At 44.9% G+C, this 27,741-nt stretch overlaps 1 protein-coding gene across 1 annotated transcript in view; it reads right to left on the reverse strand.

Annotated features, from left to right (window-relative positions):
• PITPNM2 (phosphatidylinositol transfer protein membrane associated 2) overlaps nucleotides 1–27,741 on the reverse strand; it is a 109,575-nt gene that overhangs the window by 33,454 nt on the left and 48,380 nt on the right. The window contains exons 3-7 of the mRNA XM_058816429.1: nucleotides 15,099–15,313; nucleotides 13,757–13,878; nucleotides 12,202–12,435; nucleotides 5,342–5,665; nucleotides 2,430–2,525 (exon numbers count right to left, since the gene is read on the reverse strand). Of these exons, the coding sequence (XP_058672412.1) occupies nucleotides 2,430–2,525; nucleotides 5,342–5,665; nucleotides 12,202–12,435; nucleotides 13,757–13,878; nucleotides 15,099–15,313 (991 nt within the window). The remainder of the gene's footprint in view (nucleotides 1–2,429; nucleotides 2,526–5,341; nucleotides 5,666–12,201; nucleotides 12,436–13,756; nucleotides 13,879–15,098; nucleotides 15,314–27,741) is intronic.

Genomic DNA, 27,741 nt, shown 5'->3' on the forward strand with positions numbered 1-27,741 from the left:
TTGAGGATGCATCTTTTGCTGCTACGATGGCTAAGTGCTTTCTAATTTATTTATACCTCTGTGCTTAGTATGTCTTTCCTGAAAATTTTGGCCTTGTAAATTTAATAAAGAGTTATAAACATAATAACAGCAGTAATTACAGATGTCTTGAAGATCTAAAAGCTGTAATCTTCAGAGTCCCAGACTAGGATTTCCCCTTTCTTATTGCTGTACAGTTACTAAGAAAATAATTAGCTGGAAGAATCCCACAATGGGGAACAAAGAAAGGTTATGAAATATATTAATCTTTTCAGAAAATCTGAGCAATAGCTTAAAAAAATTTGTATGAAGGGCACTAGGTGAAGATCCAAGCAAAGCCTGATTATTTTTAGGAATTTCTATTTCAACTTTGACCATAAAAAGAGAGCAACCTGGAAATTTTGTACCAGCATGCCATTTCCTTTTGCAGCCATGGAAAGAATTTGTGTAAATCCCAATTTCCCTGCTCACAGGGGTGCGGAGCTGCCTGTCCAGAGCAAGTGGAAAGCACAGGCCTGTAACACACGTGCTGGCAGAGAATTAAGAGGACGACTGCACTCTAAGCTCCTCCAGCAACTTAATCTAAATATTAAACTTAATTCCTTGAGAGGTCTAATTACAGCCCTTACTGCTGCTCAAGTGATCCCTGAATGGGATATTACTCCCATTATTAGCATTTATTACAGGATAGATATTCGATATTACTGTATTTGTCACTACCTTTACCAGGGAATGAGGCTGAGTGGGAAGCTGGAGACAAGGAATCTTCTGGGGCTCAGGTTACGCCCACTGCACTGTGAGGAAATGTGTGTGTGTGTGGATGGGAAGCACTTCTGAGGAACTCTGCTGGCTGTTGACTCACATCCTGAGCCCTGCCAGTTCCCATGGCACCGACCCCGGCAGGATGAGCTGCGAGCGGAGCCTCAGCCCTGCCCACAGCCCCGCAGGCTCTGTGGGCCAAGGGGCACCCAGAGCTCCCTCCTGGGGATGGGGCTCTGTCAGCTGCACACACACATGCCAAGGCTTTGACTCATGGGCCAAAACCCCACCAGATTTAGGGACAGACTCTCCAACCCAACCGTGCTGACTGCAGAGGACAAACTGTGCGTACACAGGCTCGCAGGAGAGCAGCTGCTTTTACTCTCAGCAACCTCCTGCAAGTATTGCAACAGAGGTGCACAGGGCTCATTTTTGTTAATTCCCCTTCCCAGGCCTGTTAGGAGCATGCCAGGGATTCCCTGGGCCTTGGATCCCAGGCAGAGCTGTCTCCATCTCAGTTTTATTACTGAGTAATTAAAAAGGCAAAAAGCGCGTGGATAGCGCCGGTGCCGTTTGGATGACTCACTCCTCTTCCCTTATATTGCTCCAATAAATCCCTCACTTGTTGTAAATGCTACGTAAGTTAATAAATAGTGACACTTAAACTAAGTTGGCCCTTCCCTTTCCCAGCAGGAGACACACATTTATCCCTACTCACACATGTCCCAGCCATTTCAGCTGCTGCTGTGCAGCTCACCACAATAACACACCCCTCTCTACCCCACAGTTTGAGATCCATGCCTAAACACTCATGGGAGAACTCTTCTGGAACATGATACTATCCATTTTGGGAGGTTGAATTTCAGCTGAGCATCAGCTTTGCAAAACTGGGGTGTCATCTTTTAACAACTGCATTTCCCAACTTCATCAGCAAATATTGCACCTCTCACTTCCATCAGACAAGCAAGGAGGAGAGTCCATCTGTTGTCAATAGAAATGGAGCCCTTCAGGCTTAAATTTGCATAAAGTAGAATATATAAAATGAGCGCAGTGGAACAAAGCTTCTTCACACACACATTCACAGAAGAAAAAAAAAATTATAACAGTGTTCTCTTAATAATCAAAATTACTTTGAGAATTCTGGAATCAACACTGATTAATTTTGGCACCTGAAGTACCTTGTTGCATTCGCTGTTGGTATTTCTTGGAATGGGAGAATGAGGAGTTAATAAAGGCAAATTTGGGTTTCTTCAGGCCCAGACAGGGCAATTAATCATACCTCTTACTGATTAAAAAACAAATTAGAAAAATAATCAGTCACAGTGAATCATTAGGACACACCCACAGTCCAGTTAGTACTGCTGGATTTCACGCACACTTATTTGCACCAAATAAAATACAGCCCCTAGGACTAAGACTGTTCAAGATCCCCTGTTCTCAAACAGCTCAGACTGCACCTGAAATGGTGCTGCATTAATGTAAGAGTCTGCTGGGTGATGCTGGAAGAAGCTGCACGTCATGGTTAGAAAGGAAAAGACTTCAAAGCAAAAAAGTCTCAGCCTTTTTCCTGCTCACCCCCCGCCCTTCATGCCTTCCGTTCTCTTACCCCACCATTTCAGGGAAGAAACGATGGTGATTTAGGCTCCACATACCATGTGCATCAAAGAATTCATCATCTGAGCTGTCATCTGAATCCCTGGCAATGCTCTGCATCCTCCACTCGGAGATACTATGGCGCGAGGGACTTGCTGGAAAAAACAAAAAAGCTTTATGCGAAACGCTACATCCACAAGACAGAGAGTTCCCAACATGATCTTTGCTGGAGGAAGAATCATGTGTTCTCCAAGAAAATTCACTGCTGCAATATTAAAAAACACAAAACCCCGATGATGCTGGTGTGATGTCAGTGTACTGCTTTACAGATCCTGTTTGTTTACTGTTGGTAGAACCTGCCAGCAAGATGCTACATTAAAGCAAAGCTGCTTGGATCACTCTTCTGCTATTTTGAATGGCAGCTATTTATAATTGTTAGTAGGACGTGCAAAATCAGCTGGGTTTTAAAGTTTGCAATTAGGAAGGAAGCAGGCTGATTGGAAGCTCTCTCTGTGCCTCTCATCAGCACACAAGCCATGCCTCTGCTTTGCTAACTTTCGGGTGGGTAGCTCAGCAGAGCAGCCTGGAGAGGAATAATCTGTTTTCTGGAAGGAAATTGCTTCCACACAAATTGGATTAGAGATCTGTTTAAACTTTAAACTTGAATGATTTAAACAACATGCTATCTGACTACTTCAAAGGAAGCTGTCGGAGCAGCGGTCCTGACAGAGCAAGGAGAAACCCCAAAGTCCTTTTAGTGCTGTTTGCCCTCCTGTTCCCACACCTACCTACTCCCTTTCACTTTCGCCTCCAGAGCTCTCTGAGCTAAATATATAAGCACATTATGGCTTCTTCTTTTCTTATTTTCAGATATAATTTAGCAACCATCCAGCCCGAGCACTTCTCGGCTGAAGTTGTCTCAGAACAGCCGCCTGCTGAGGGGAGCGCTGTCCAGAGAGCAATGGGAGAGAGGGTTTGTCCCCTCGTGCCTGTGACACAGAGCACACAAAGCACTCACAGCAGCCACCTCATCCAGCAAAAACCTGAGGAGACTGACAAGTTCTCATTTAGCATGTACAAGAGCCTGAAAGGCTCCGGTTACTGTGACAGCCGCACGAGCCGTTTCGTGCTATTGCTCCAACAGAGTCGAATATAGAAGTAAAATTCTCCTAATCTGCCACCCGGCTGTCACATGGAACAAGGATGCAGACCCTGTGCAGAGTCAGGTAATTACAGCTCAGCAGCCCCCAGCACCCACCCTGCGAGCAGCCAGCAAGGAGGTGGCAGAGCAGAGCTCATTCACGCCCCAGTGACGTCAAGGCACTCGCATAATAGTTGCTAAAAATAGAGCACCTAATAACACATGGGAGGGCAGCAAGGGTCCTGCCATCACCAGAGGTCTCGCTCGGGTGGTGGAGAGAAGGAAAAGCTTTGGAGAAAAGGCATTTTTTCAGCTGGAGGTGGCGGTGCGTCGCGACAGCCCTCCTTGCTTCCATATGGTAATGTGCTGCCAGCATGAAGGAGGATTAAAATATCTGTGTGACGTACTTCCCAGCATATCACAATTAATTTCTTTCATTACTTTTCCTTGTAAAAGCTGAGACATTCTGCAATTGAAAAGAAATTCATGCTTTGCTCCCAGTGAAAACCTTCAAGTGAAATTCTGAGAGGTCTGAAAACTCCGGCTCCCAGTGAACATGTCAGCAGTGGAAGAGGGGGTTTGTGCAAAGAGCATAATGGGAGATGGGTGCATCAATATAAAATCCTGGTGCAGGCAAAGTAGCCAGTATTTTTATCTTTATGCAGTGATTTATGAAGCATCTGGTAGGTTCTTCCCTGGGGCTCACTCGAGTGAGTCATCGCAAGGTAAAACTACTGCTCCTCTCTCATTCACCCCGCAATGAAATCAGTGATGGAGTGGGAAATAAAAATGGAGACTCAGCTCCCAATATTTAGAGCATATGATTGATGGAGAAGCTTCACTCACCCAGATGTTCCTTCCACCATCACTGGAAGAAATGCTGCCCCTTGGGGTTTTCATGAGGTTTTTCTCCCTCGTGCAGTAAGAGCTGCAATTTCCCTGCTCCCTGCAGCACTTGGCTAACCAGAGAGGGAACTGCTAAAGATTTGAACCTTGAGGCTGTAACTCACCAGGGAGTCACCTCTCTGTACAGAACAGTCCAAAGAAGGGAAGTACAGCAAACGAGGTGAGTCCCAAGGGAGAGGTGAGTAACAAAATCCAAGCTCAAAGCTGAGTCCTTACAGGGTATCCACAGCAGAGCTTTAACATAAAAATCCTGAAAGTTTCCTGAATGGTGTTTCAAAGGCCATGTACAGTCCCACCAAATCCCACAGTGAGGTTTTGTCTCCAAGCAGCTGCTGCACACCATCACCAGGGGAAAGCAGCAGCCTCCATGCACTTTTGGGGGTTCCTGCCTTAATCTCCCCAATAGCTGATGAGATATTTCACTGTGTGCAGCCCCATGGAGCCAAACATACCTCCTGAAATGATAGGGTTCTTGTGGCACAGAAGGTACCTCTGTGACACAGGTATCAATGATAAGCAGATATCCAGAGGGGAACACCATGGAAGGGCCTGAGAAAGCCACCAGTGGCTCCTGAGTAACAAGGACTAACTCTGTGCTGCTGGCTGTCTTTTGAGCCCCTTTTGAGTGCTGCCAGCCAGCTCCTGCCTGCTTCTCTGTGGTGTTTTTACAGATTCTGTGCTTTTGACATTGGCAACTCTGCCATGTGACACTGAGTCACAGTTATGGGACGATTAGAAACCTTCCCAAACCCAAACCAGGTCACCTGAGAAGACTGAGCCTGCAGCACCAGCAAAGAATTTAACAGGACTCAAAATACTACTACACATTACCCCAAAGGCACCTGCCATAAGGAGACATGGCCCAATCCCCCAAAAGCCCAACCTCCATGAGTTCAGAAGAGCAAGTCACTGGCAGCATCTTACCTCCTCTCTTTGAAGAGCGTGAGGACTTGGAGGAGGTGGACCATTGCTTGGTGAGGGACCTGCCCGAGGCCGCGTCGCTGTTGGCAGAGGCGTCCTCGGCGTCTGCAGGTGACCCCGTGCTGGGCTCCACGTCCTTCTCCCCAGCAGTGTCCTTGACACCGTGCTGCTCTGGGTCATTCTCACCGCAGAACTGGGCCATCTTCTGGGCCAGCATCAGCTGGGCCTCCTTCTCCAGCTGCCGGATGTCCTCAATGGTGAGCCCGTACCACTCGTCCTGCCAGCACCAGGCCTGCCGGTGGGCCCGGACCATCACCTTCCTCAGGCCTGCAAAGCCAAAATGTCCCTGTCACCAGAGCCACAAACTGCAGCAACCAAGGTGCTCCCCTCCCAAAGCCTCTCAACACCATGGCAGGGACATTACAGAGACATCAGCCTGCAGTGCCGCAGCGCAGGACCTTCACACAGTCAGGGTGGCAACCTGGTCACTTCATCTACTTCATCTCCTCAATCCTTCCTAATCAACCTGAAATCACTGAAATCAGCCAGTCTTCTGCCACTGGAAGGGGAAAGGGATTTACCTTGGAAAGGGATTTTAACTTGGAAAGGGATTTTTAACTTTTAACTTGGAAAGAGATTTCCTAATTTTGGATGGAAGAATTTGCATGCCTGCTCCACCAAGAAGGAGCCACACACAGATCACAGTTTCAACTCCCTAAAGTTCTAGAAGTTGCAACATTTGGATCCTGACTTCAAAGTGAAATATATTACCAAGTAATAAATAATAGAAAATAGAAAAAAAGAAAAAAAGCTACTGATTTTTTGTTGGCTTCTTTTTTTTTTTTTTTTTTTTTAAATCCTGGAGAGTTTCAAATCATTCCTTGATGGATGCTCCACAGCCCTCCCCAGTTACTACATTACAGAAGCACATCCCACATTCCTGTCCTTGGAAACCTGCTTTCTGCACCTGGTTTCTATGTATCAGTAAAACAGCATCACAAATTGGAGCTTCTGAGATAATGGGATAAAAAGCAAAGTAAGGGAGGGAATAAAGATGATTTATTTTGCAGATACCATCTGTCTTTTGCTGCAAGAGAAAAATGGAGTGGGTAAAGCCAATTTAAAATATTTCAATGTATCACATATCTGAAAGGAAGAGCAGCCTCAGTAACAACACACAATGCACCTGAACAGGCAACAGATACTCTCCCTAAGACTTAGACTCACTCACTAACATCATCATACCCCCAAGACTTTTCAAACATAAGAGTCACTCAGGATTTTCACCAATATTATTCCTTAAAAGCTCACAACAGGTCAAAACTCCAAACTGCTATTTATTCTTGATGGGATCACACAGCAGTAATGATGCTTTCAAAGCTTCTCTAAATACTGACCAACTGATCCTCAGGAGTTTTTTTGCTGATAATAAACAATCAATTAATATTGCCCCCTCTTTAATTACTGGGAAACTGAGGCAGAGATGGGCTGAAGGACAAGCCAAAAGCCCCAGTGGGATTTGCTGTCAGTGGAATTATGAGAGCAATCAACAGGCTACATTAGAATCATTTGGGTTTTGGGAGCTGCAGATTGAGCTCTCTAAGCACCACCATGAGGAAAGCCATCCCTCACAAGCCACTCTCCATCTCCAGGAGCATGGCCAAGGGGGATGGTCCCACCATGAGCAGGGTTTCTGAGGTGCTGCCAGCATCAGGAGCTTCCCTGCTGTACAGAAAGCCTTGGATCCCACCACTGCCACGGCTTCTGTGATGTTCTGCCTAAAGATCCAGTTTGTTTCCAGCAATCATTTTTGTTTGTTTGTTTTCTTAAACACATAAAAAGAATGTTTTTGTATCTTCATCTCCTTCCAGATCTGAGCATTTTATTGTGTGTTCTGCTCTTTGGTCAGTCCTCAATGCCACCAGTCCTGCCAAGCCAGGCTGCCAGGAGGAAATGGCCACTGAGATCAGCAGCTAATGCCACGGACCAGCTCAACCTGAACTTCATTTACACAGTAAGATTAAATCTATCAATATTTGATGTATTTTGCTGACTGACTTTCAGAAGGGAGAGGCAAGTTTGAGCCAGCAGAGTGTGACCTTCTGGGGCAGAGTGACAGCCTTCAGCACCTTAATTCTGTTCGACCTGAGCTGAGACTCAAGAGTTATTTCCCCTGCCAGATTACTTTTTGCAGAACTACAGGAAAATGTTTTAGCCTCTTCACCTCCTGTTATGATTGACAACCAGCAGAGCTTAAAAACCAAGATTAAATTTATATCACACCCACACTGAAAGCCAAGAAAACATTTCTCTTGCTGTCCCCACCACCCTTTGGACTTCCACACCCACAGTTTCCAACTCCACCTTGCTTGGAACACCTTGAAGACAGACAGTGATCAGACACACAAGTGAATGCTGCTCTTATCCCACAGCTTCCCCTGTTCAAGGGCTCAGCAGGCTCCACTCCTGCTCCTGAATCCAGCCTTGATGTATCAGTGCCCCAACTCCTCAGAAATTCTCTGTGCAGAGGCACAGATGCCACCAACCACGTATCTGCGTTTTAATGGACTAACATCACAGGGAACATGAAAACCACCTGGGGGTAAAAAAAAGTCTCTTGAAGTTCCTCTCTGCCTTCTTAGATCTCAAACATCACCTGCACTGCTTCCTGCCAACCCACAGACCTCCCCATGTGCCCTGCTCACATCCCTTTGATTAGATATCCCAAACCACCCTCCCTTAAAGCTCTGCTCCTTTGAAAATGGGATGGCACCACAGGGCTTCAGAGCTGCTGTGCCTCTCCCCCTCCAGGTTAGTAAAGAAGTCCAAAAAAGAGATTACTTTCCCAGCATTTGGCCTTCACCTGGGATGTGCCAGCTGCATTTCTCTTTGTTAAACACAAGGAGAAAACCTGGGGGAGAATGAGGCTGTGCTGGTACAAAAGAAATGGAAAAATAAAAGTCATGGCTTGCAGAAAAGGCTTCAGTGCTAGGGAAGAGAACTTGAGGGGCTCCTCTGTGCACAGCAGTGGGCACTGAACTCCTGCCCAGCCTGCAGCCTCTCAGCAGAGACCCAGGGAACACAACAAGAGTCCCACCCAGCTACAGGGAGCCAGGATCCAGCTACAAATGACTCACCTGTCCAGACACTGCTGCTCTCCCTGTGCAATGGAAAAAAAAAAATCTCAAAGCATTTTTGTATCAAAATCCTAGAGAAAAACAAGTTTTTTATTGGAAAGTGAAAAGGAGGGGAGACACCAGACCCAGGAAAGAGAGTAATTGGGAAAAACTCTCTCTGGAGCAGATGCCCATCAGAAGAGTGCTGAGGGAATCTGTGGCCCAGCTGGCTTTCCTTTTTCTCCCTGGAAGGAGAGAAGGTGTAAATGTGTCCTACTCAGCCACAGAAGTCCCTGTCACACACTGCCCCAGCTGCAGCACAGTTGGAAGTTTGCCTTGCCAGCAGGTTTTCCCCCTCCACCAACGTGCCCCAAGCTTATCTGAGCCTCCTTCCCCAGAATCAGAGGAAAACCCCACAGCCTCATCAGGCACCTCACTGAAGTCACCCAGAAAAAATGGGAAGAGGTTTTTTGACAAGGATGCAGCTACCAGCTGGTTATCAGTCATTAAGCAGACTATCATTTCTCCAGAGTGCAATGCTTTGTTAAAAAAACAAACAAACAATAACACCACACATGCACAAATGTGCAGGCTGAGTTCAGAGCGCCCGTCATCATGTGTTGATTTAATTATTGTAACATTTCCCACTGTGCTGTGCAGAAAGATCATCTGTGAAGAGCTGAGCAGGGTGCAAACATTTAAATCATTTGATTTCCAGCTCACCACCTCAACAACTCAGAGGCTGGTTGAATCCTTGAGGTGCTGACTGCTGTAAATGATTTGTGGTACTGGACTCCATCATACAAAAGGAAGTGTAAATGACCATTAGACAAGCCAGGGCAGAGAGGTGCCTGCATGTGAAATTTAAAAACCTTTGGTCTGTAGTTCTGGACTTGTTTTCCAAGGTGAAATTAAAGTAGTAAATGTAATAACAACTCAACAGAAATAAGTCACAAAACCCACCAACAAATTCTGCCCCTAATGCCCTCAAATATTCAAACAAAGCAACTGTTCAGATTCCCATTGCCTCTGCACCCAGAAGCAACCTCCAAATAATTTTATAATTCACAATTTCCTGACAGCAAATACAGGATGCCTGATTGTCCATTTCCCTGACAGTCCCAAGAGATCCCTTAACCTGGCCAGTACAATCTGACCCAAGGCCACCTGCAGCCACACCTGTTTGCTTCCCTGCCCTCCCTTGCTCAGAACCCTCACAAGAAAAGCCTGTGGTCACATCCACATCATGCCAACAGCAACCTGCCTCCCCTTGGAAAGACAAAACTCCACCTTTGGGATCCAGTGGGCAGTGCATGAACTGACTCATCTGAGTGCTTTAGTGAAGCCGAAGTTCTGCAAAAGAGCTTTCAAAAACCACTTCACCACAGTGCAGCAATTTGGGCATATTTAGCCTAGGACACAGTGGCTTAGACAAAGCTCCAGTTACTGGGATGGAACACACTTTGCCACAGTATATAATTAATAACCCATACACAGTCAACACACTTGTTTAACAACAAAAGACTCAGAGCCCACATGCACCATTAGGAAGCAAGTGGGAGCAGAACATTATGCAGTGCCAGTCCAATTAAACTTAAAATCTATGGGAAAGGAGTAAAAAAGCATACAAATATTACAGCCAAGCAGACTAATAGCCCACAATCACAATTTTAGTCTGTGTCTCAGGCTGTCAAAGCACTGAGTAACTGTCCAATTAGTCATGGGAAAGAATGGCTGCTGCACTCAGTGAGAGTGAGAACGTTTCAACACCGGCCCCCAGAGTTCCTCCCTCTGTGCTCAGCAGCCCTTCCCCACTGCACAAGCCATCCATCACTCACCTCACACCTGCTCTTTTCCAAACCATTCTCTAATTTTAGTTTGCTCCACTAAGTGCTGCTCCCCATTGGGCAGAGTTTGGATCTTGCTGTTTGTATCCTTGCTGCCTTGGTGATCCTGCACAGGGTGGGCTAATTCCCCAAGAAATAAAGTTGCTCCAGTTGGGAACAGAGGAACCAGGAGGAAAATGCCAAGGGAGAAGGGGCTGACCCACCACAACAACTCTGGCTCCTGGGAACCTGGCTCACCATCAGGTGCACAAAGGTCTCCAGGTGCTTTTGGCCACCAGCGGGAAGCCCCACACAGGATCTGTACCTCAGCCTGGTCAGTCCTGTTGTACCCTCATCTTTCCAACTTAAACATCCTCATGCATTGTGGCTTTGGTACAAATGCTGTGGCACTTTGCCCACTCATGGCTTCTCCACAGCTGCCCCAGGGCAGGGGGAGGCCACACAGCTCCTGCAGATACCCCAAGCTTTTACTTTCGCTTTTCACTCACTCTACTTCATCTTGCCTAAAACACTTCCCTGATTTTAAGCATCTTAACCACTTTGAAAAACACTATTTGCCATCTTTATAACAGGCTGGAAAAGCTTTTGAAAGGCAGACAATGAGCTGGCTCTGCTCTGTGCAAAGCCTCAATCAAGAGGGAAATGGCAGGCAATCTTTCACAGAATACAAAAGCAATATTTCTAAGGGACCACAGTTAATCTATGCCAAACACCTCTGAACTGGAAGAGTCATGTGCTCCTTTTTCATTTAACAGATACAATGGAGTTGTTATTCTGCCTCTGTGTTTTCCAGCATACACTAAATTAACCCATGTCACCGAAACACCAAGGGAGTTCAGTGCAGAGAGGCACTTGTAACACAGCCTACAGCAGGAAAAGCCTCCATCCCTACCCAAAGAAAAGCAAAGGAACTGTAAGAAAACAACCTGTGAGCATTCAGAGAGAGGGGCACGCTATTCTCCACTGCTCTATCAGTGTTTTTCACATTAGCTCTCAGGAGCAATGTGACTACAAAGAGCTTGAAAATTACTTATGCTAGAATCAGGCAGTTCATGAAGACTTGCACATCAAAAGCAGAGTCACAGAGGTCATGCAGGAGGATATACAGTGCACTGGAAGGTGGCAGCATCCTCTACACATCCTTTTTTTTGGCATTTTCTTTGCCAAAGAGGACAGCCAGAGCTCTGCCTTTCAGATGGGAATGCTCCTTTAAAACACTATTTAGGTTTTCCACTTGGCCATAGAACCAGTCATTTGTGGCAAGGCTCAGAAACTGTATCAGGTGTTTTATAGATTTTCTGCAAAAAATAAATTACTGCCAGCACTGCCAGCACCTGTACTGTCTCCACTTAGTTACTCCCAGACACATCCAATTCCTCCTTAAAAGCCCTGACCTAACAATGATGCATCCATCAAAGAAGGACACTTAGTCACAACTCAGAGCCACACAGAGACCCACTAGCCCTGTCACAAGGCAGGTAGAAACTAGGGATGCTCCAGGGAGTGGTTTTCTGGAAGCACTCAGGACGATGAAGTGAAGCTTATTTCTTTAGGCAGCCCTTCAGGATGGATTTTGGTCACGATAAAGAAGACTGGCAGAGTTTAAAAATGATCTGGCAAGTTTATCTTGAAAAAAAATTTAAAAAAGGTGAATGCAAGATGTTGCCTACACAGGACTTGAAACCTTTTCAGTGGGTTCACGTGGTTTGGGTTTGTATATACCACGATTATAAGTGACAGAATAACAGGATTTTTTCTGAGCTGCCCCACAGAGTCATCAGACCTGAGAATCCCTTCACAGACATGCCTTGGAATGTGATGCATTGCACAGACCTCACCTTCATGTTTCAATTCAGTGCCAGCATTAAGGAGTGAACTGTGCAAGGGCAGAAATGCTCACCAACATCGTGGATAAAGCGCTCGATTTTCGACTGCATCCCCCAGTATCTGAACTCCACTTTGCACAGTTTGTATGCACACATGATGGGGTATTTCCCAGGGTTGTTCTTGTACTCTTGGATCCAATCTTCTGAGAGGGGTCCTCTTTTAGTCTTCATTGATTTATACAGCTTTGGATCCTCCTCAACTTTGTATTCATGGGGAGGAATAGGATCTTTAACAATATCAATAGGATCTATAGAAAGAGAACAGAAACTGTTAGACATTTCCTTTTCCTGAGCAAAACACAAAAATATCATTTTTCATGGGTTATTTCTGTTTTAGTAAGTACCAGAAGCATTACAGCAATTTAGTTTCTTTCTACTTACACTTAAACAACTGATATTTAAATTGTTTATACACTGCTGCTGGGCAGAGATCAGCTGTGCCAGAGGAACGAGCACACACAGTTCCAGCAAACAGAGGCTTTGCTCCAAAGAGATGTGTTTGCCCACAGTAACTGCACATCCACAGCACTCTGGCAGCTCTGCACACTCTGTCTTTCCAGCTCCACACAGATCTGTTGCACATTCCACCTTCCAGCTTTTCTAATGGCACTCAGTGCTGCAGCTGTCTCAGCCAAGACAGTTAAACACACCTGCCCTGCCATGGAACAGACACTGCCCATGAACATCTCTGGCTCCATCAGAGGAGGGCACTGGGAACTCCTCAGCTGCTATTGTTAGACCAGATGTACTGTGGGAAGCAGAAAGTTTAACTCAAGTCCTAATGAACAATCCAACAATGGAGAAGTGGAAGCTGCAGCAGGAGTGGAGTGAATTAACATATTCTAAAGACCTGCAACTCCCAGAGCTCAGCAGAAGCATCTGAAGTTTGGATTGAAGGGCAGGATCTCACTTCCCCAGCAGTGACAGCTCTGTGACACCTCTCAGTGCAGCTGTGGGACTCAAGTCTGCTCAGCAGTGAAGCCTGGTCAGCCAGGCCCAGTAATGAGGGCAGCTGAAGTGAAGTTCAAAAATACTTTTTTAAAATCCTTGTGCCTTTCCTCATTAATTCCTTACGTTAACTCAATCTTCTAAAGACAGCTGAGAAGTGAGTGCTAACTTACATGAGGGCAGGACTAAAAGGAGAGAGAACAAAAATTAAATGCAACTTCATGCTTCAAAAGTGCAGACAGGAATGATTTTCATATACATGAAGGAGCCACACAAATAAACAAGAATATTTTCACAATTATACAGCTATTTTTTCCTCTTCTATGGTTATTTCTACTTATTACCCCCAAATTCATTAGATGTCTGACTCCTCTTGGGAGCTGCATAAATAAGATGGAAAAGCATCAGCTTAAATTTACAGATGGGGGATTCAAATTATTTCCATGGGATTTACATCAAACCTAGAAGAGAATTCTGGTATTCTCACTCTACTTAATGTAACCCTAACTGCAGTGACAGTGACAGGGGTGTGTTTAGGTAGGATGGACAGGCAAATGGACACACCAAGGAAAAAAAGAAATAAACAAAGCCAGGGAAAAGTAGAGGAGAAAGGCTATTTACCTAAAATGGTTTGCCTTTTTTCTGCAGCAGAAAGGTTGAACACATTGTTATGGTCTCCTGGGTCAGTTTTGTAGTAGGTCTCAATATCAATAGAGAATTTCTCCACAAAAGGACACGTGTACCTGGGAGCCAGAACAACAAAGCTTAGAGTAAATCAGCCTCAAATCCCAGCCAGCCTTCACTCATGTTTTCCTTCAGATATGCTTAAAATACCAGCTAGAGATTGTTCTTGAATAACTTCTTAAGACAGGAGCTCAGCAGTTTTCAGCAAGCAGATAAATTTTGGGCCCACTGTATTAAAAATTTGTGACATGGATCCTGATACAAGGACACTCAGGAAATGCACCTGTGCAAGGAGAAAAGCAAAGCTCCTGCCTGGAACCTATGGCAGAATAAAATACAAACTAGTTCTGTGCAGCACAGGTTTCCTGGCCAACTGATTGACTCATAGGCATTTCAAGAGAAGAGATAAAAACTGACTGGAAGTGAACTTTAATCATTTAAAAGTCAGGCAGCTCCATTATATTCAGTCACTGGCAACAGCCCATATGCACAAACAGACTCCCCACCTTCCCAGGATTGATGTTACTTGCAGAGACCAACTAAAACAGAACCAGAAAATTTTTCCAGATTTTTCATAAGAATCAAAATACCCATTAAAGCCTTTTTATTGTGCAAGATGTCAGGAAAATCAGATTTGTAAATCTGAAAAAGAGCAAATGCTCTAAAATGGAGTAACTGGAACAAAGGTTGTATTTTTCCAGGGTATGTGAAGTCCTCCTTGACAAAATCAGATGAAACAAGGAGGTCCCAGAGGGCTCCACAGAGCCTCTGGCTCTCTTCTCTCGTCAGGGTGAAAACCATAGGATGTAGGTTTGTTATTTTCTAGTTAAATGACAGACAGTTCTCAGAAAAGCAGTGCTGTGATTATTTATTTATTTATTAAGAAAGGGAAAGAAAAATCCCCTCTACAAATGCATCCTGCCTTCCCTGACAGGATTCAGCATGACATCTGTCCCAGCATTGTGCATTTAGAACTTCCCTGAGCTTGCAGAGATCTGCAATGTTAAGCGGATACAAAGCTAAATAAAAACCATTCATGATTGCCCAAGCTTTGACAGACAAAACAGCTCCACATTTTACAGCAAGGAGCCCCAGATTCTCAGGCAGGTGTGCAGTCAGCCAAGGAAACTCCTGACACCAAGCACTGCACAGGAATTTCGGGAGCTGACCCCAGTTGCTCTGAAGGATATCACTGGAGAGGGAAATGCCCAGCCAGAGGGTGACACCCAGCCCTGTCTTTAGCACAGGGACACAGCTGTGGGCACTGTGCCCATTTTACCTTGTCCTTGTGTAAGGATAAGCGTTCCAGGACTCCTCCTCGACGCGCAGAGCCGCCTTGGGCAGGATGGAGCGGAACCAGCTGGGGATGTGCATGCCAATGTGGTAAACCTTGTGAGTGTACTGCCCACTGCCCCCAGGGCCATCCACGTAGGGCCTGTTCTCCAGGATCTCCACTCCACTGCCTTCCCCACATGTCTCCTCTCTGCTCTTTTTCTGAAAGGGAAAACAGATCACAAAGACATCACAAAAATGCTCATTCTCCAGGGCATCGTGGAAGGACCTGGCTCTCAAAGCACCTGGACACTGGGGGTGGTTTCCAGGACTCCTTTTGAGCACAGCAGAACTGTAGCAGCACCCCAGCACTAAGATTACCAAACCTAGAGATTACAAAGGCAAAATTTACACACTCATCTGGCCAACATAGAGATTTGATTTATGCAGGACCCCATGCCAATTTCCATTTGGATGCTCAGTTTGAATGGAGCTGTAATGACACCTCAACTCCTGTTCCTGGAACAGGTAACACAGCACACCCCAACCCCTGGCTCCAGCTCTGAACCACCCAACAGCACAAACCCCTCTGCATCAGCAGCCAAGGGGAGTCTGTCCATCCTGCACAGCCCCGTGGTGATGTCACACACGCTCCTGACACAGCAGAACCTCAGGCTGGGCACCAGGAAGAGTTTCCTCACTGGAAGAGGGGTCAGGCACCGGAGCCACCACCCCTGGAGGCGCTCAAGAAATGGCTGCACGTGGCACTCAGTGCTCTGGTTGAGTTGAGAAGCTGGGAATTGGTCACTGGCTGGACCTGGTGATCCCAGAGGTCCTTTCCAACCTCAGTGATTCCGTGATCACAGTGATAAAGACCATTCTGTGACCTACACCCACAGGGTTTGGGGGTTTGCTGCGTGTGATCTGGCCCAGCAGAAGCTCTCCAAGAACAGCTTGGAGACTTTGCTCTGCTAATTAAGATATTTGGAAGAAACAACCCAAGTTTGCCAGAACGATCACTGCACCCCCTGGCAGCCTCCGCATTTTGGCTTATTTGTAGGGCTGTCCTTCAGAGAAAACCTGGCAAAAATTCCCTCAATAAAAAATACTAATTCCAGTCCTTCTAAGATGAGCTAGAGACAAACCAAATATTTATTAATTTCTCATACATTTCAGCAGATTGGATGATGTATAACCTTCATCATTTCCAAACAAGAGATTCATTCTGTTAGCATTTTGAGATTATTGTTTGTATTTGAGAGCACAGTACTTTGGAAGATAAGGGGGCAAAAAAGGAATTTTATACCAAGAATCAACTGCGAAATGCAACGCAATAACAACTCCTCATTTTTGGCATACAAACAATTCAAAGAATAACATGGTTTAACAGAAAATTATTAATAAGATGCAAGAGATCAACTTCTTATCTTTTGAGGACAGGATGTTAAGCCAACAGAGCTGCTTAGAAGTAAATAGCCCTGTTTATAAAGACCTCTCAAGTGATTTTAAATTTAAACAGCCGTAACTGACAAACCTAAATAACTGACAATCTAAATAATCACTTTTTTCCTGCCCCACAAACTGCAATAGAAAAAAAAACAGAAAAGCAGAAAAGTATTTTTTTACAGTTTATTTCCAACACTCAGCTGGCAGTTCATTAAAGCACACATCCTCTTCTAACAAACTACTGTCTTTCAGTTCTTATATAAGCACTGACCAAGTCCTGTACAAATATTTATGACAATAACATTAAATAATCTTGATGACCCCAAAATATGGTTAATTCAAAGGTCTCAGAAAAGGCAGCAACCCAGCCAGCACAGTGGAAGTGTCAGACAGAATAACTGCACAGGATCTGCTCTGAACAGTTGATAGAAATTATAGAGATTTAGAGTTTTATTATATGGCAGAAGCACATGGAAATCATAAGCAGAGGGGAGATGAGTTTTCTTCATGCCAGGTTATTCAAAACTCCATTCTAAACTGCACAGTTACAGCAATTCCAGAAAATTCTGCAAGCCCTCATTTGGGACCAAAATCCACTGTGGGGTTTTACTCACTAATTTCCCATTTCACTTTTCCCTGCTCAGCTGGTTTTAACAAAGACTTCTCTGCATGGAGATGAGCTGCTGATTCTCCCCCTACAGCTGGAACCCTGAAGAACCCAGAGCAATGATCAATTTTTGCTGTACATGAATAATTCCACCAGCAGCTTCTCCACACAACCTGGAACTCTGATGGTGGGAGAAGCAAGGGTGCCACAGTGTCATTGTCACAACTCAGTGAGAGAGAAGGAAGGAAGGAAGGAAAAACCAAGTTCACTGAGACTCTCTGTGAAAGTCAGTTCACATCCCACTTCTGAATTGTGGTGATTTTATTCACTTCTGTGCAGCTGCAGCAGACTGCAAACCCTATTCTGGGAGCAGGGTGTGCTTCCTCCTCCAGCCTTTCCAGAGGACCAACTCCAGCCCACAGCCTTTGTCACCCAGTTACAAACCCTCAGCAAATTCTGGCCCTTCACATCCCTCCTACTTGTCACTTATCTACGTAAGATATGACGAGGACAGCGAGACCATTTTCTCAGATGAATGTGAAATAAGAGCTGTAGCTCTGCTGACAGGAAAAAAAAAAATCCCAAGATTATATCCCAAACTATCTTTAGAGCCAGGACTTTTGAGTCAGGCCAAATTTATACTCATAACACACCACACTGCTGGGAAGGATAGTATGATCAAAGAGAAACTCCCCAGGATAAACCCACACAAAGCTGCTTCCCAGCCCTCCAGGCTCTCACACTTAGCAGCTGGCTTGTTGAGAAGACAACGAGCTGCAGAGAAGGAAGGAAGGGCCAAGAGTCAGAGATGGTGAACAGTTACTGACCAGTCAGAAAGACAAAGAGAAATTATGTTTCTCATATAATAAAAATAAAGACTTTAGCCACATGCACTTGAGAGACCAGGATGGTACTCTGGGCACAAGTGGTGCTGTGAAAGTGAAGCACTTGTGGGAGTGAAGAGCAATTTGCTCTGCAGCCCCTTCATGCCCACTGTGCCTGAGCCACAGCCTGGAGAGGGCTTCTCACAAGGAAATGGTCTGTAAACAACAATTAAAAATAACCCTCAATTAAGAAAACATTTGGCTTGAGAAGTGTGTGGCAGGACCTCTCCAAGGAATATCTGCTGGAGGTGCTGATGTGCAGGCACTTGAGGGTCAGTCTCAGAGGTTTCAGCCTCAGAGAGAAGTAGAGACTTTATTAGGAGATTGCCTGTGTCATTGCTACTCACTACTGCCACAGGAATGGTCCCAACAAAATCAAAGAGTAGCTGACAGCCTCTCTGTGCAGGTTATCTAACCCACAAGCACAGTAAGCCATCTTATATTGTATTACAAGAGGAAATCCAGGCATCCCTTTCCAAGTCCCTCTCTCCTGCTGATGACACTCCATGTTCCCCACAGCCCCATCAATAGCTTTTCAGGACAGATGGTGACACAGATCCCTTCTAGCTAAAGTAATAGCATTAAATTACTCATAACAGGGAACCCAGAGAAGCAGATGCACCATGATTAGCAAGAATGCCAGTTACTTAAAGGCTTCTATTAAAATAAATCTCTTGGCACAGCAGCATAGCATGGGACACAGCACATGACCTCAGCACAACAATCACAGATGAATAATTCCCATGAATATCACTTAACCACTGGGCCAGCCTAACCCATTTATCATCTGCTCTCAACAGCAGACAAACAGCTGTAAACAGAGCCTTCCACAGGCAGGTTCATCAGTTCTCAGATCTTCTGTCTCCTTTCCCAGTCAGAAATGTGTCTCCCAACCAGAGCACACCTTGCAAAGCCTTAGTCCAGCAAATGACCTGGCCCAGGTGAACAGAACCAGGTGACTCAATGCAATGTGTTTGTTTTTCTAGTGGGACACAGCTCCATAAAGGAAAGATGGTTGATGGCCACAGAAACCTTCACAGCCCAAGGAGTCTCAGCAGAGCTGAAGGAACAGCATTCCCAGAACAGGAGTGCACACTGCTGGATCAGTTAAGGATGTGGTTTATTGGATCAGCTGGAGAAATACACAAGTCAGGCTGTGTAAATTAGGGTTGCCTTGTAATGTTTTGCTTTTGAGGAATTAGAAGAAAAACAGCCCCATCAACCAACTCAGAACACCAGGAAGAATATTAATCTAATCCAGAATCCTCCTTGTGCTCCTGCCCTGGAATCCAGCCCAGGCTGCTCACAGGCTCAGGTCTACAAGCAGAGAATCTCTGCAAAGCCAACAGCAGCACTGCCAACAGCTCAGCTGGTTCAGCTCCTCCTGAAGTTGCCTGTTTTTGTTGTAACTGCTCTGAGCACTGCAACGCTCCTGCAGAGAACAGTCAGGACAGGGTAGGCTGCATGGTGATAATGGGTGATCCAGGCATGTTCTAGCTTTCCAAAACAGATTATAGCTACACTCTCACCTTGTTTACCACTGATTATGGTTTGCAGTACCTCTCAATCTAAATAAGTGAGACAGTGCTCACAAAAGGCTGGGATGCTTCAGCTTCCTGATGTTCTTACTTCCCCTCAGCAGGGCAGTCACACAGCGCCACAGGACCCACGAGAGTTCTGTTTGAGATTACTCCAATTATGAAGACTGACAGCACCATGCTTGACAGACCTATCATCCATGGGTAAGGAAGACACAAATCATTGTCTGGAAACAATAACCACAAGATTTTTTGGGAGGTGTTTTTTTCCTCCAGCTCCCATTTGGAAAAGGGGGTATTTTGATAGTCTGGACAAAACTCTTCTGGGAGAATGCATTAAAATAACACTGAACTCTCAGGATTTTTTTAGCCCACTAAGACCTAGATAGGGATATGAGAAGTTTCCAGCTGCCTGATGGTTTCGGTTAACAAGGGCTGCAAAGACATCTCTGTAACCACAGAACAAGAACATGACAGCAAATATCCCCAGAGGACCCTGCTAACATACTTGCTCATATTGTTGTGGCAAGGGAGGCTGAGAAAACATTCTCTATGACCAATTACTATTTTTTTATTGTTTTGGATGCTAAGGCTACCACAAACACCAATTAAGTCCCCAGAAACAGACCCTTCCTTTGGGAACCAGAGAAAGCATGAAGTGCCTCACACAATCCATCAGACCACAAAAATGCCTGAAGCTGCTCAGCAAGATAACTCCTGCCATCACTGGAGAGCTCTTAAGACCTGTTTTCACCAACCAGACCTGTTTTGTTCAGTTTTAGAAAGGAAGTGTAAAGGCACCCAAGGTATAAACAAAACTTAGGCTGGGGGAGAGGAATAAACTCTTTGCTCCAAATCTCTTCCATATGCTAAGGGAAAAATATTCCCAACTATCTCCAGCTGAACATTATTTAGGCTGAGGGATATTTCATTCCTACAATTGATTTTCCAAAGTGGTGTCCTCCCACCATCAAGAGGCTTCCTTACTATGGTCCAGCAGCAGCCATCCTCACCCCAACCTGCAGGCACCAGGTACTGAGGAGGTACCAGTGACACTGTGGCTGGGACCTTGCAAGTTGCAAACTTTAACAGAAAAGCTGGGAGAGGTTATGAGAAAAGCAGTCTGTTAGTCTCAGCCATGTAATTTGGGCTATTGTGGCAGTATCAGCAGTCAAACACCACAAACAAAATACAACAGCACATTCCAGCCATAGCTGCCAGAATTAAACAGCACCAAAAAACAGAAAGCAAATGATGGACACACTGGGAAACACCAAAAGGTCCTGGAGGGAATGCTGGGTTTATTCTGAAGGGTTTTCCCAGCCCAGGATGCTGCACTGGTACCATGGCCAGGCAGGGAGTGCCTGCTCAGGGTGTACCCGCTGTGCCTCAGCGCCTGTGCTGCGGAATGACTCAGCTCTGGCTTCTGTTAACCACTCCTTCACCAGCATTTCAGCTGACAGCTAATTCATTACCAGCAATCTGCTTTCACCACCAGCAACCTTCTGCCTGCTGATGCAGATATCTGATAGCCCAGGCCCCATTCATGGTCACTATTTACTGCAGGTAACCAACACCTACCTATGAAAACAAAATGCCAGCTTATCTTAAAAGTACCATAGTTTCATACTTTACAACTTGTTCTTTTCTTTTCTGTATGTGTGTGTCAAAGACCTGAAACACTCAATTAAAATCATATCACCATAACCAGAGCAATACCTGAGCAAAGAGCTTTGTTCAAAATGAAAGAACAGAGCAAAAAAGATGGAGCTATTCCACTCTTAGAGAAGCCAAAATTCAGAATTTCTTGTCACATCAAAACCAACATAATTTTGTCAGTGCACAATGTTCTAAAAGCAAACAGAAAGTTAAAGGAACTAAATTAAAAATAAAAATTACCCCTACTGTTACTTAAGCAGGAGAGTGCTGAAGTACAACAGCACACACAACTTCAGCTGGCAGAGGCTTTTGTTCCCCAGTCAGAACAGCTGAGTACCCTCACATTAAAGATCATGGAACCAACAAGAGAGCACCATTTTGAAGAAAGAGAAAGGAACCTGAAGACAGAGCTGCTGGCAGGGCTACATCCAGTACCCACATCTCTGAATCCCCATTTCAGCACCCTAACCATTTTGTGACAGTGCTCTTTGCTGGAGGAAGGAACCTTAATCAAAATACAGCAAAAGAGTCTTCAAACAGGGAAGCTCCTCTACTGTTTTGCAGGAGTTGAGAACAATCTTAATGGTTATATTAGAAAGTCAATCTTAAAGGTAGATAGGGGCTTACCTTTAGCAATGGGGACCCTGTTATCCCAGGGATGGTTTTAACAGAACTTTTGAGCCTGCACTTTGTAATGTCCAATCAGAAACAATTACATCAAGTTGGACTGGCAAACCCTCAACCACAAAACTGCTCAGGACAGCAAGGGACTTGTGAGCTTTGCTCTTGTCCCTCAAAGTAAGACTCACTTTGTCTCATCATGCACAGTAAAGTCAATGGGAAAACAAGTCAAACCACAACAGGATTCCCCACTCTGCCCATCACACCATTCCTGCCCTTCCAGAAGCTGTGGGCACCACAGGACCCTGCTTTTGTTTACACCATGAGCACCAGGTTATGCATGCAGGCAACTCCAAACTGCATCCTCTGTTTCCATGGCAACGGGAGGGGCTGCATCAGCAATCCCCCAGTTGGGGCCATCCTCACTCCAGCTCCAGCTGCACTGAATCCTGGCTGGGAGCAGCAAAGCAGTGATGTCACCAGTAACCATGGAGCCCACACTGAGCCTCCCCTGTGCCCTTTGTGCTCCGCCATGCATCCTTCACGCGTGACAATTACTGTAATCCAATTAGTTCTGTTAAAAAAAAAACAAAATAAAACCCCATGAAGGGCCATGTCAATACTTATTTCTGGAAGGAAGGTTAGTTTGAGTCAACAAGATAACGATCAGAACACGAGGCTTTACAATAGCACTATGAGCCTCACTGCTCCCAATGCAGGGGAATGACCTGAAACCCTGGGGAGAGGGGAAAGAATCTGTTCCTCATCAATGGCTTCATTAATAAAGGCAACAGAGCAGCTGTTTTAAACACCCCTTTGCAGGTTTGATCAATGGGCTGGGTAATATGCAGTGCTTCATTCCAGCCAGACACTGCCCTGTCCCCAAACACTGATACCTCACCAGCTGCACATAATTCTGATAGGAACCATAAAGTAGTTACCCTCTGATAGTAACTATTAAGTAGTTACCCTCTGTTTTCCCAATCCAGCACTGATCAGCTGCAACTTCCAAAAGGGTTCTTCCCTTTTGGGTCCTTCCCAGCTCTGCAGGGAGGTGCCACCTGACCACTCCTGCCTGTGGCACGGATTTTATTGGGGGAATCTTCCCTCAAGTTTACCAAACAAGAATTTGGACAAGCAGACAGGCCTGTAACCACCCTCAATGCTGCCTCCAAGGGGACATCCAGCACAGGAGGAGACCAAGAAGGGTCTTTGTGTCAGAGACAGGCACATGTAGAGCTGCACAAGCAAAGCTGGGTATACAGGAGGCCCTGAGGAAGGGACCTCTCACATTACCTGCACTGCATCTGCACCAGCACTCCTGGCTGCTTTGCTTGTAATGGAACTCACATTTTTTGTAAAAAAGCCCTAAAAGCTGCAGGCAGGCTGGGCTGTCAGCACCAGGCTAGAGCAGAAACACACACAGCCTCACTTTGTACAAGTGTTGTAGGCACTGCATTATTTAGAATCAGGGCTAGATATTAATGAAGCTGCTTGTACAAAAACAGGATATTTTGGGGACAATCAATCGTGTAGGGTCATAAAAAATTTACAGCATTAAGAGAACCTTTCTCATGGCCACTCATTAATCACTGTGCCTTACAAAGATGCCCTGTCACAGTCCTTTAGAGTCAGGGCTGGATGTGCCACAGGCACATGAATTAGGGATCACTTTATTATGGAGATACCTCAAACTTGTTTACCCCACATGCCTCATCTTTCAAAATGTCTACTACACTTCCAGCTCAGTATTTTATCTACTCCAAGTATTTCCTTCCATGTCTTTAAACTGATTTTTCACTGCATTAGCTATTCCACAGACACTGTCTGTGAGAATTACTGTCCCTGGTTTAAAGGGAGGCAAAGCAAGTTGCCCATTACTATACTGTGAGTCAGAGACAAAATTTCAACTTGGGCTTCTCTGGATCAAGTCTAATCCTCTGACTACATCCCTTATAATTTAGGAACCCAATGCAATTGTTCACTAACAATGGGCTGTGTGCTAAAATACCACAGGACTGGCTTAAAGAAATCCCCATAGTCTTCCTTATACTTAATTCATTACTTGCCTTCAGGTATTTGAAAAAGGGAGAACCTAATCCCAGTCAATATTTTTGTCCTTCTTTCATAAGAATAAAAAAAATACAGAAGGAAAAAGGGTTTTTGACAGCCAACAATTTTAGTAGGACTGGCAGTGCTGTGTCCTGTATTAAAATCAGTGCAAATCTGAAGTTTAAAATTTTGTTCAGCTTCATTCACCTTTGTTAAGAGAAAGAGAGCACATTAACTGTCAAGGCAACATCAAGTTCACTACCCTAAAATCAATCTTTTTTGGAACATGATATGGAATCCCAGACAATGTAAGAATTCAAGGATAATGACTACAAAACAAGAAAAAAGTAGATGTAGAAAATGTGTTTGTTTCTTCTGTATATTTTCCCAAAATGATAACCTGTGCAAATGAGACCTCAAGTGTGGTACCACCCTTGTCATCAAAACCAAACATCTGCAAGTGCCTTACTCTCCTCCTCCAGAAGGCTGCAAATCCTCATGGTCACAAAGAACAGGTTATGAAAACCAGAGGAAGAAGAGAGCACACAGAAGCCACAGGTTTTAACAGTGCAGCACAGAAATCAGGGGCAAAGCTTCAAACCAGGCTTTGCTTTTAGACTTGTGAGCCTTCCAGGGTCTCTGGAGCTGTCAGCAGCATCACCTGCTTTAAAACTGAAGCACAAATGTCTGTCTGTGCAGATGGCCAAGGCATCTGCATGCAGAACAAAAATAATCAGCCCTCCAGTTTTCAGTGTCCAGAGATGAAGGGTTAGTTTGCTTTCCCCCACTCAATCAATCCTTCACCATCTGCTGAGCCTGCTGGCAACTGCCAAGCAGAGCTGAGGGCTTAAGGGACACGACTTTTGCACCTGGGTGTCACAACAGGGCCTCAAGAATTGCCACCAGCACCAAGCAGAGCTTTCAGTCTGCTCTCAAAGGTGCTTCCTGAGAGCTACATGGAAATGAAGGGGAAAATAGGACAGTGCAGGTGTCTGGAAACTGAGATGATGGACAAACCATGATTCTCCAGAAAGGAGCAAAGTGACTCAGAATACTCCATCAGCAGTCAGGACAGGAGAGTACAGCACACTGCAGATGCTTGGAACAGGCTTTGATTTTTCAGGGAAGGCAATAAATGCAAAGCCCTGGAGGACGGTAGAGGAGAGGCTCATGTTAAAACATGAGAGAAGCCCTCAATTCCCAGGACTGTGCCTGAGTTCAGCAGGCAGTGTTGAGCAGATGGGTTATCTCCCATGTAGTGCCTCAAACAGGGCCAGAGGCCTTTCCCAGCCATGGACCCTCAGAGTGATGAATGACAAAGTATTAACGCTATTAACTCCAAAGGATGACGCTGCATCTTAAAATAAGTCTTCTCCTCAAAAGGTAATCACAAAGTCCAGCAGAAGAATATTTTTAAAGCACACTATCTTTGGAGGAAGGTCACAAATACCCAGAGAAATCTGTGTAGACAAAATGAGGACCAGAGTTATTTACAAGAGACAAGAAAGCTGCGCACGCTGATATAAAAATAAGTTTTAATAACAAGAGGAATTCTCTTGTCTTATGCAAGGGTCAGAAGGGCAGCGGTCTCTCGGAATCTCATGGCATATGGAAGCACAGTAATGAACATTATTAAGATGATAAAAGGACTGACCTTTGGCTAATAACATCCCAACAAATGCATCCAGGACTCGGATTTCAAGCTTTTATGAAACAGAGACTTTACGTTAATGTGTGCATTGTTGCTGGGGTGAGGAGGAGGAGGTGTGCAGACAGAAAGGTTCCCTGAACACAGAAGGAAAAGATGCCGGTGTTCCAGGAAAGAGACCAAAATATGCAGGATTCAGGAGGGGAAGAACTAAGAGACCCTTTAATAAGATCTGTGTAACACAGATCCCTCTGTGCCCAACAGGGTTCACCTCACAGAGACTGAAATAGCACACACACCTCAGATGTGATGTGCAGAACTGAGAAGACATCCAGGACAGAGTCCTTGGCTCAAAATTTCTGCAGGAAGAAACAAATCCCTATAGATGGTTACAGTTGTTCCCCCCATAAATGGTTTGTGTACCACAGAACTTGTTCCAGTGCTCATCTCCAGTTCCTCTCTGCTTACTTGAGGACATCAGCCTGCAGCTCCCCAGATCAAACCTCTCCCAGTCCCATGGACAACTCAGATCCAGGCTGAGTTCATTGAGAAACCCTCACCCTTGAAAGCAGGACTGGCTTTTAAATGTGCACACAAATTTCAGGGAAAAGTTACATTAATAGAGGCATAAAGAGTGATTTCATTGTTTTGAAATATTTTGCCTGTTTTATGCACCAGAGTAAAACCAGGAAGGAAGATTGCTGGTTCTTAGCGCAGATACAAAAATGAGTATGCTTTAATTTGGACCTAAAAAGAGACAAAACCTCAGCAATGATGCAAAAAGGTCTTGTGCCTATGGAAAAGGTAAACCCAATTGCTCTGGATGGAGCAAGGGCTCCCAGCCTGGAGAGGCTGACAATGCTGTGTGAGAGGTTTCCCTCGGAAGGATATTGAAAGTCTGAAATTTAATAGAGAAAAACAATTCAGATCTGCTAGGCTTCAAGCAAGTCGAGGGTACATTAAGTCCTTGCTGTAATGTAAAATTAACTTATTTAGGGAAGAATTTAAGTGCTACTTAAAGTACTGAAACCACTGACTGTAGATAGTATTTCAGAAGCCAGCAGAAAGCAACTTAGGAGACTTTTTGCTCTCTCACCTCAAATTAAAAAAAAAAAAAAAAAAAAAACCAAAAAAAAACCCCAACACTAAAAAGCAAAGCAGCAGGCCACTCATCTCAGTTTTCACAGCTTTATACACCAGCCTGGAGAACTTGTAGTTATAAGAGGAATTACAGAGCAACACAGGCATGCACACAATGATTTATTGCACGTCTCGCCTGCCCAGTGGCGCAGAGAAGCAAGAGAGATGTGGATTATATACTGCACAATTTTAATTCTCCCATCCAGTAAACACAGCAAATATGAGTACAGCCTGTTCCCATTTAATGGAAGGATCCTTTGCTATTTGGGCACGATGCTGCTTACATCAAATCTGATGGAAAGTTTTGTGGAGACTTGTATGAATAAGAAGGGATTGTTCTCTCATGAAAACAGATGATTGATCCTTCCCCTGCAGAGCAAAAATCTACATGGAAATGGCTTTGAAAAGTGGTGACAGTACTGCAGCTTGAGTCTGAACATCCCTGCCTACATGGCTTTGGGGCATCACTTCCACCACAGGGCTCAGGGGAGAAGGGCCTTTTGGAAAACTTCCATTTGGACAATGCTGAAATCTAGGAAAATGTACACCCAGGCAAAAAGATTTTTAAAAAAATAGGCAGCTTTGTACCAGCTGGTTTGGAATTTAACGGGAATTTTCACTCATGAGCTTGAAGGTAACTGAGTGATCAACTTCAGGTGCATGCTTGAGGCTCCCTAAACCCTTGAGGAGCAATTGTGGCATCTCCTTTTGCACTGCTGGAGAACTGCTCCTCACAGGACCAGGCTGCCTGGTGCTGCTAGCAATAATGCCACCATTCTGTACATGACAAATGTCACAGAAATTAACCTTTTGCCTTTAAGAATCGCTCCTCTTCCCAGGAACTACTTCAAAACATTCTGTTCCACATTTCAGCCACAGATTTCTCAGAAATGCCTCTCCACTGCTGCTTTGCACAGATATCTCAGTTTGTTCCCATAAGGGGGCTCAACACACAGAACTTACTGGTCCTGTGGCCTCTTCAGGCGTTCCAGACGAAAAATAAAAGGGCAGACATTAAGCACTTTCTCATTCTCTAAAAGGACAGAGTCATGCTC

This window comes from Ammospiza caudacuta, chromosome 18 (assembly GCF_027887145.1).
Source record: "Ammospiza caudacuta isolate bAmmCau1 chromosome 18, bAmmCau1.pri, whole genome shotgun sequence".
NCBI lineage: Eukaryota > Metazoa > Chordata > Aves > Passeriformes > Passerellidae > Ammospiza > Ammospiza caudacuta.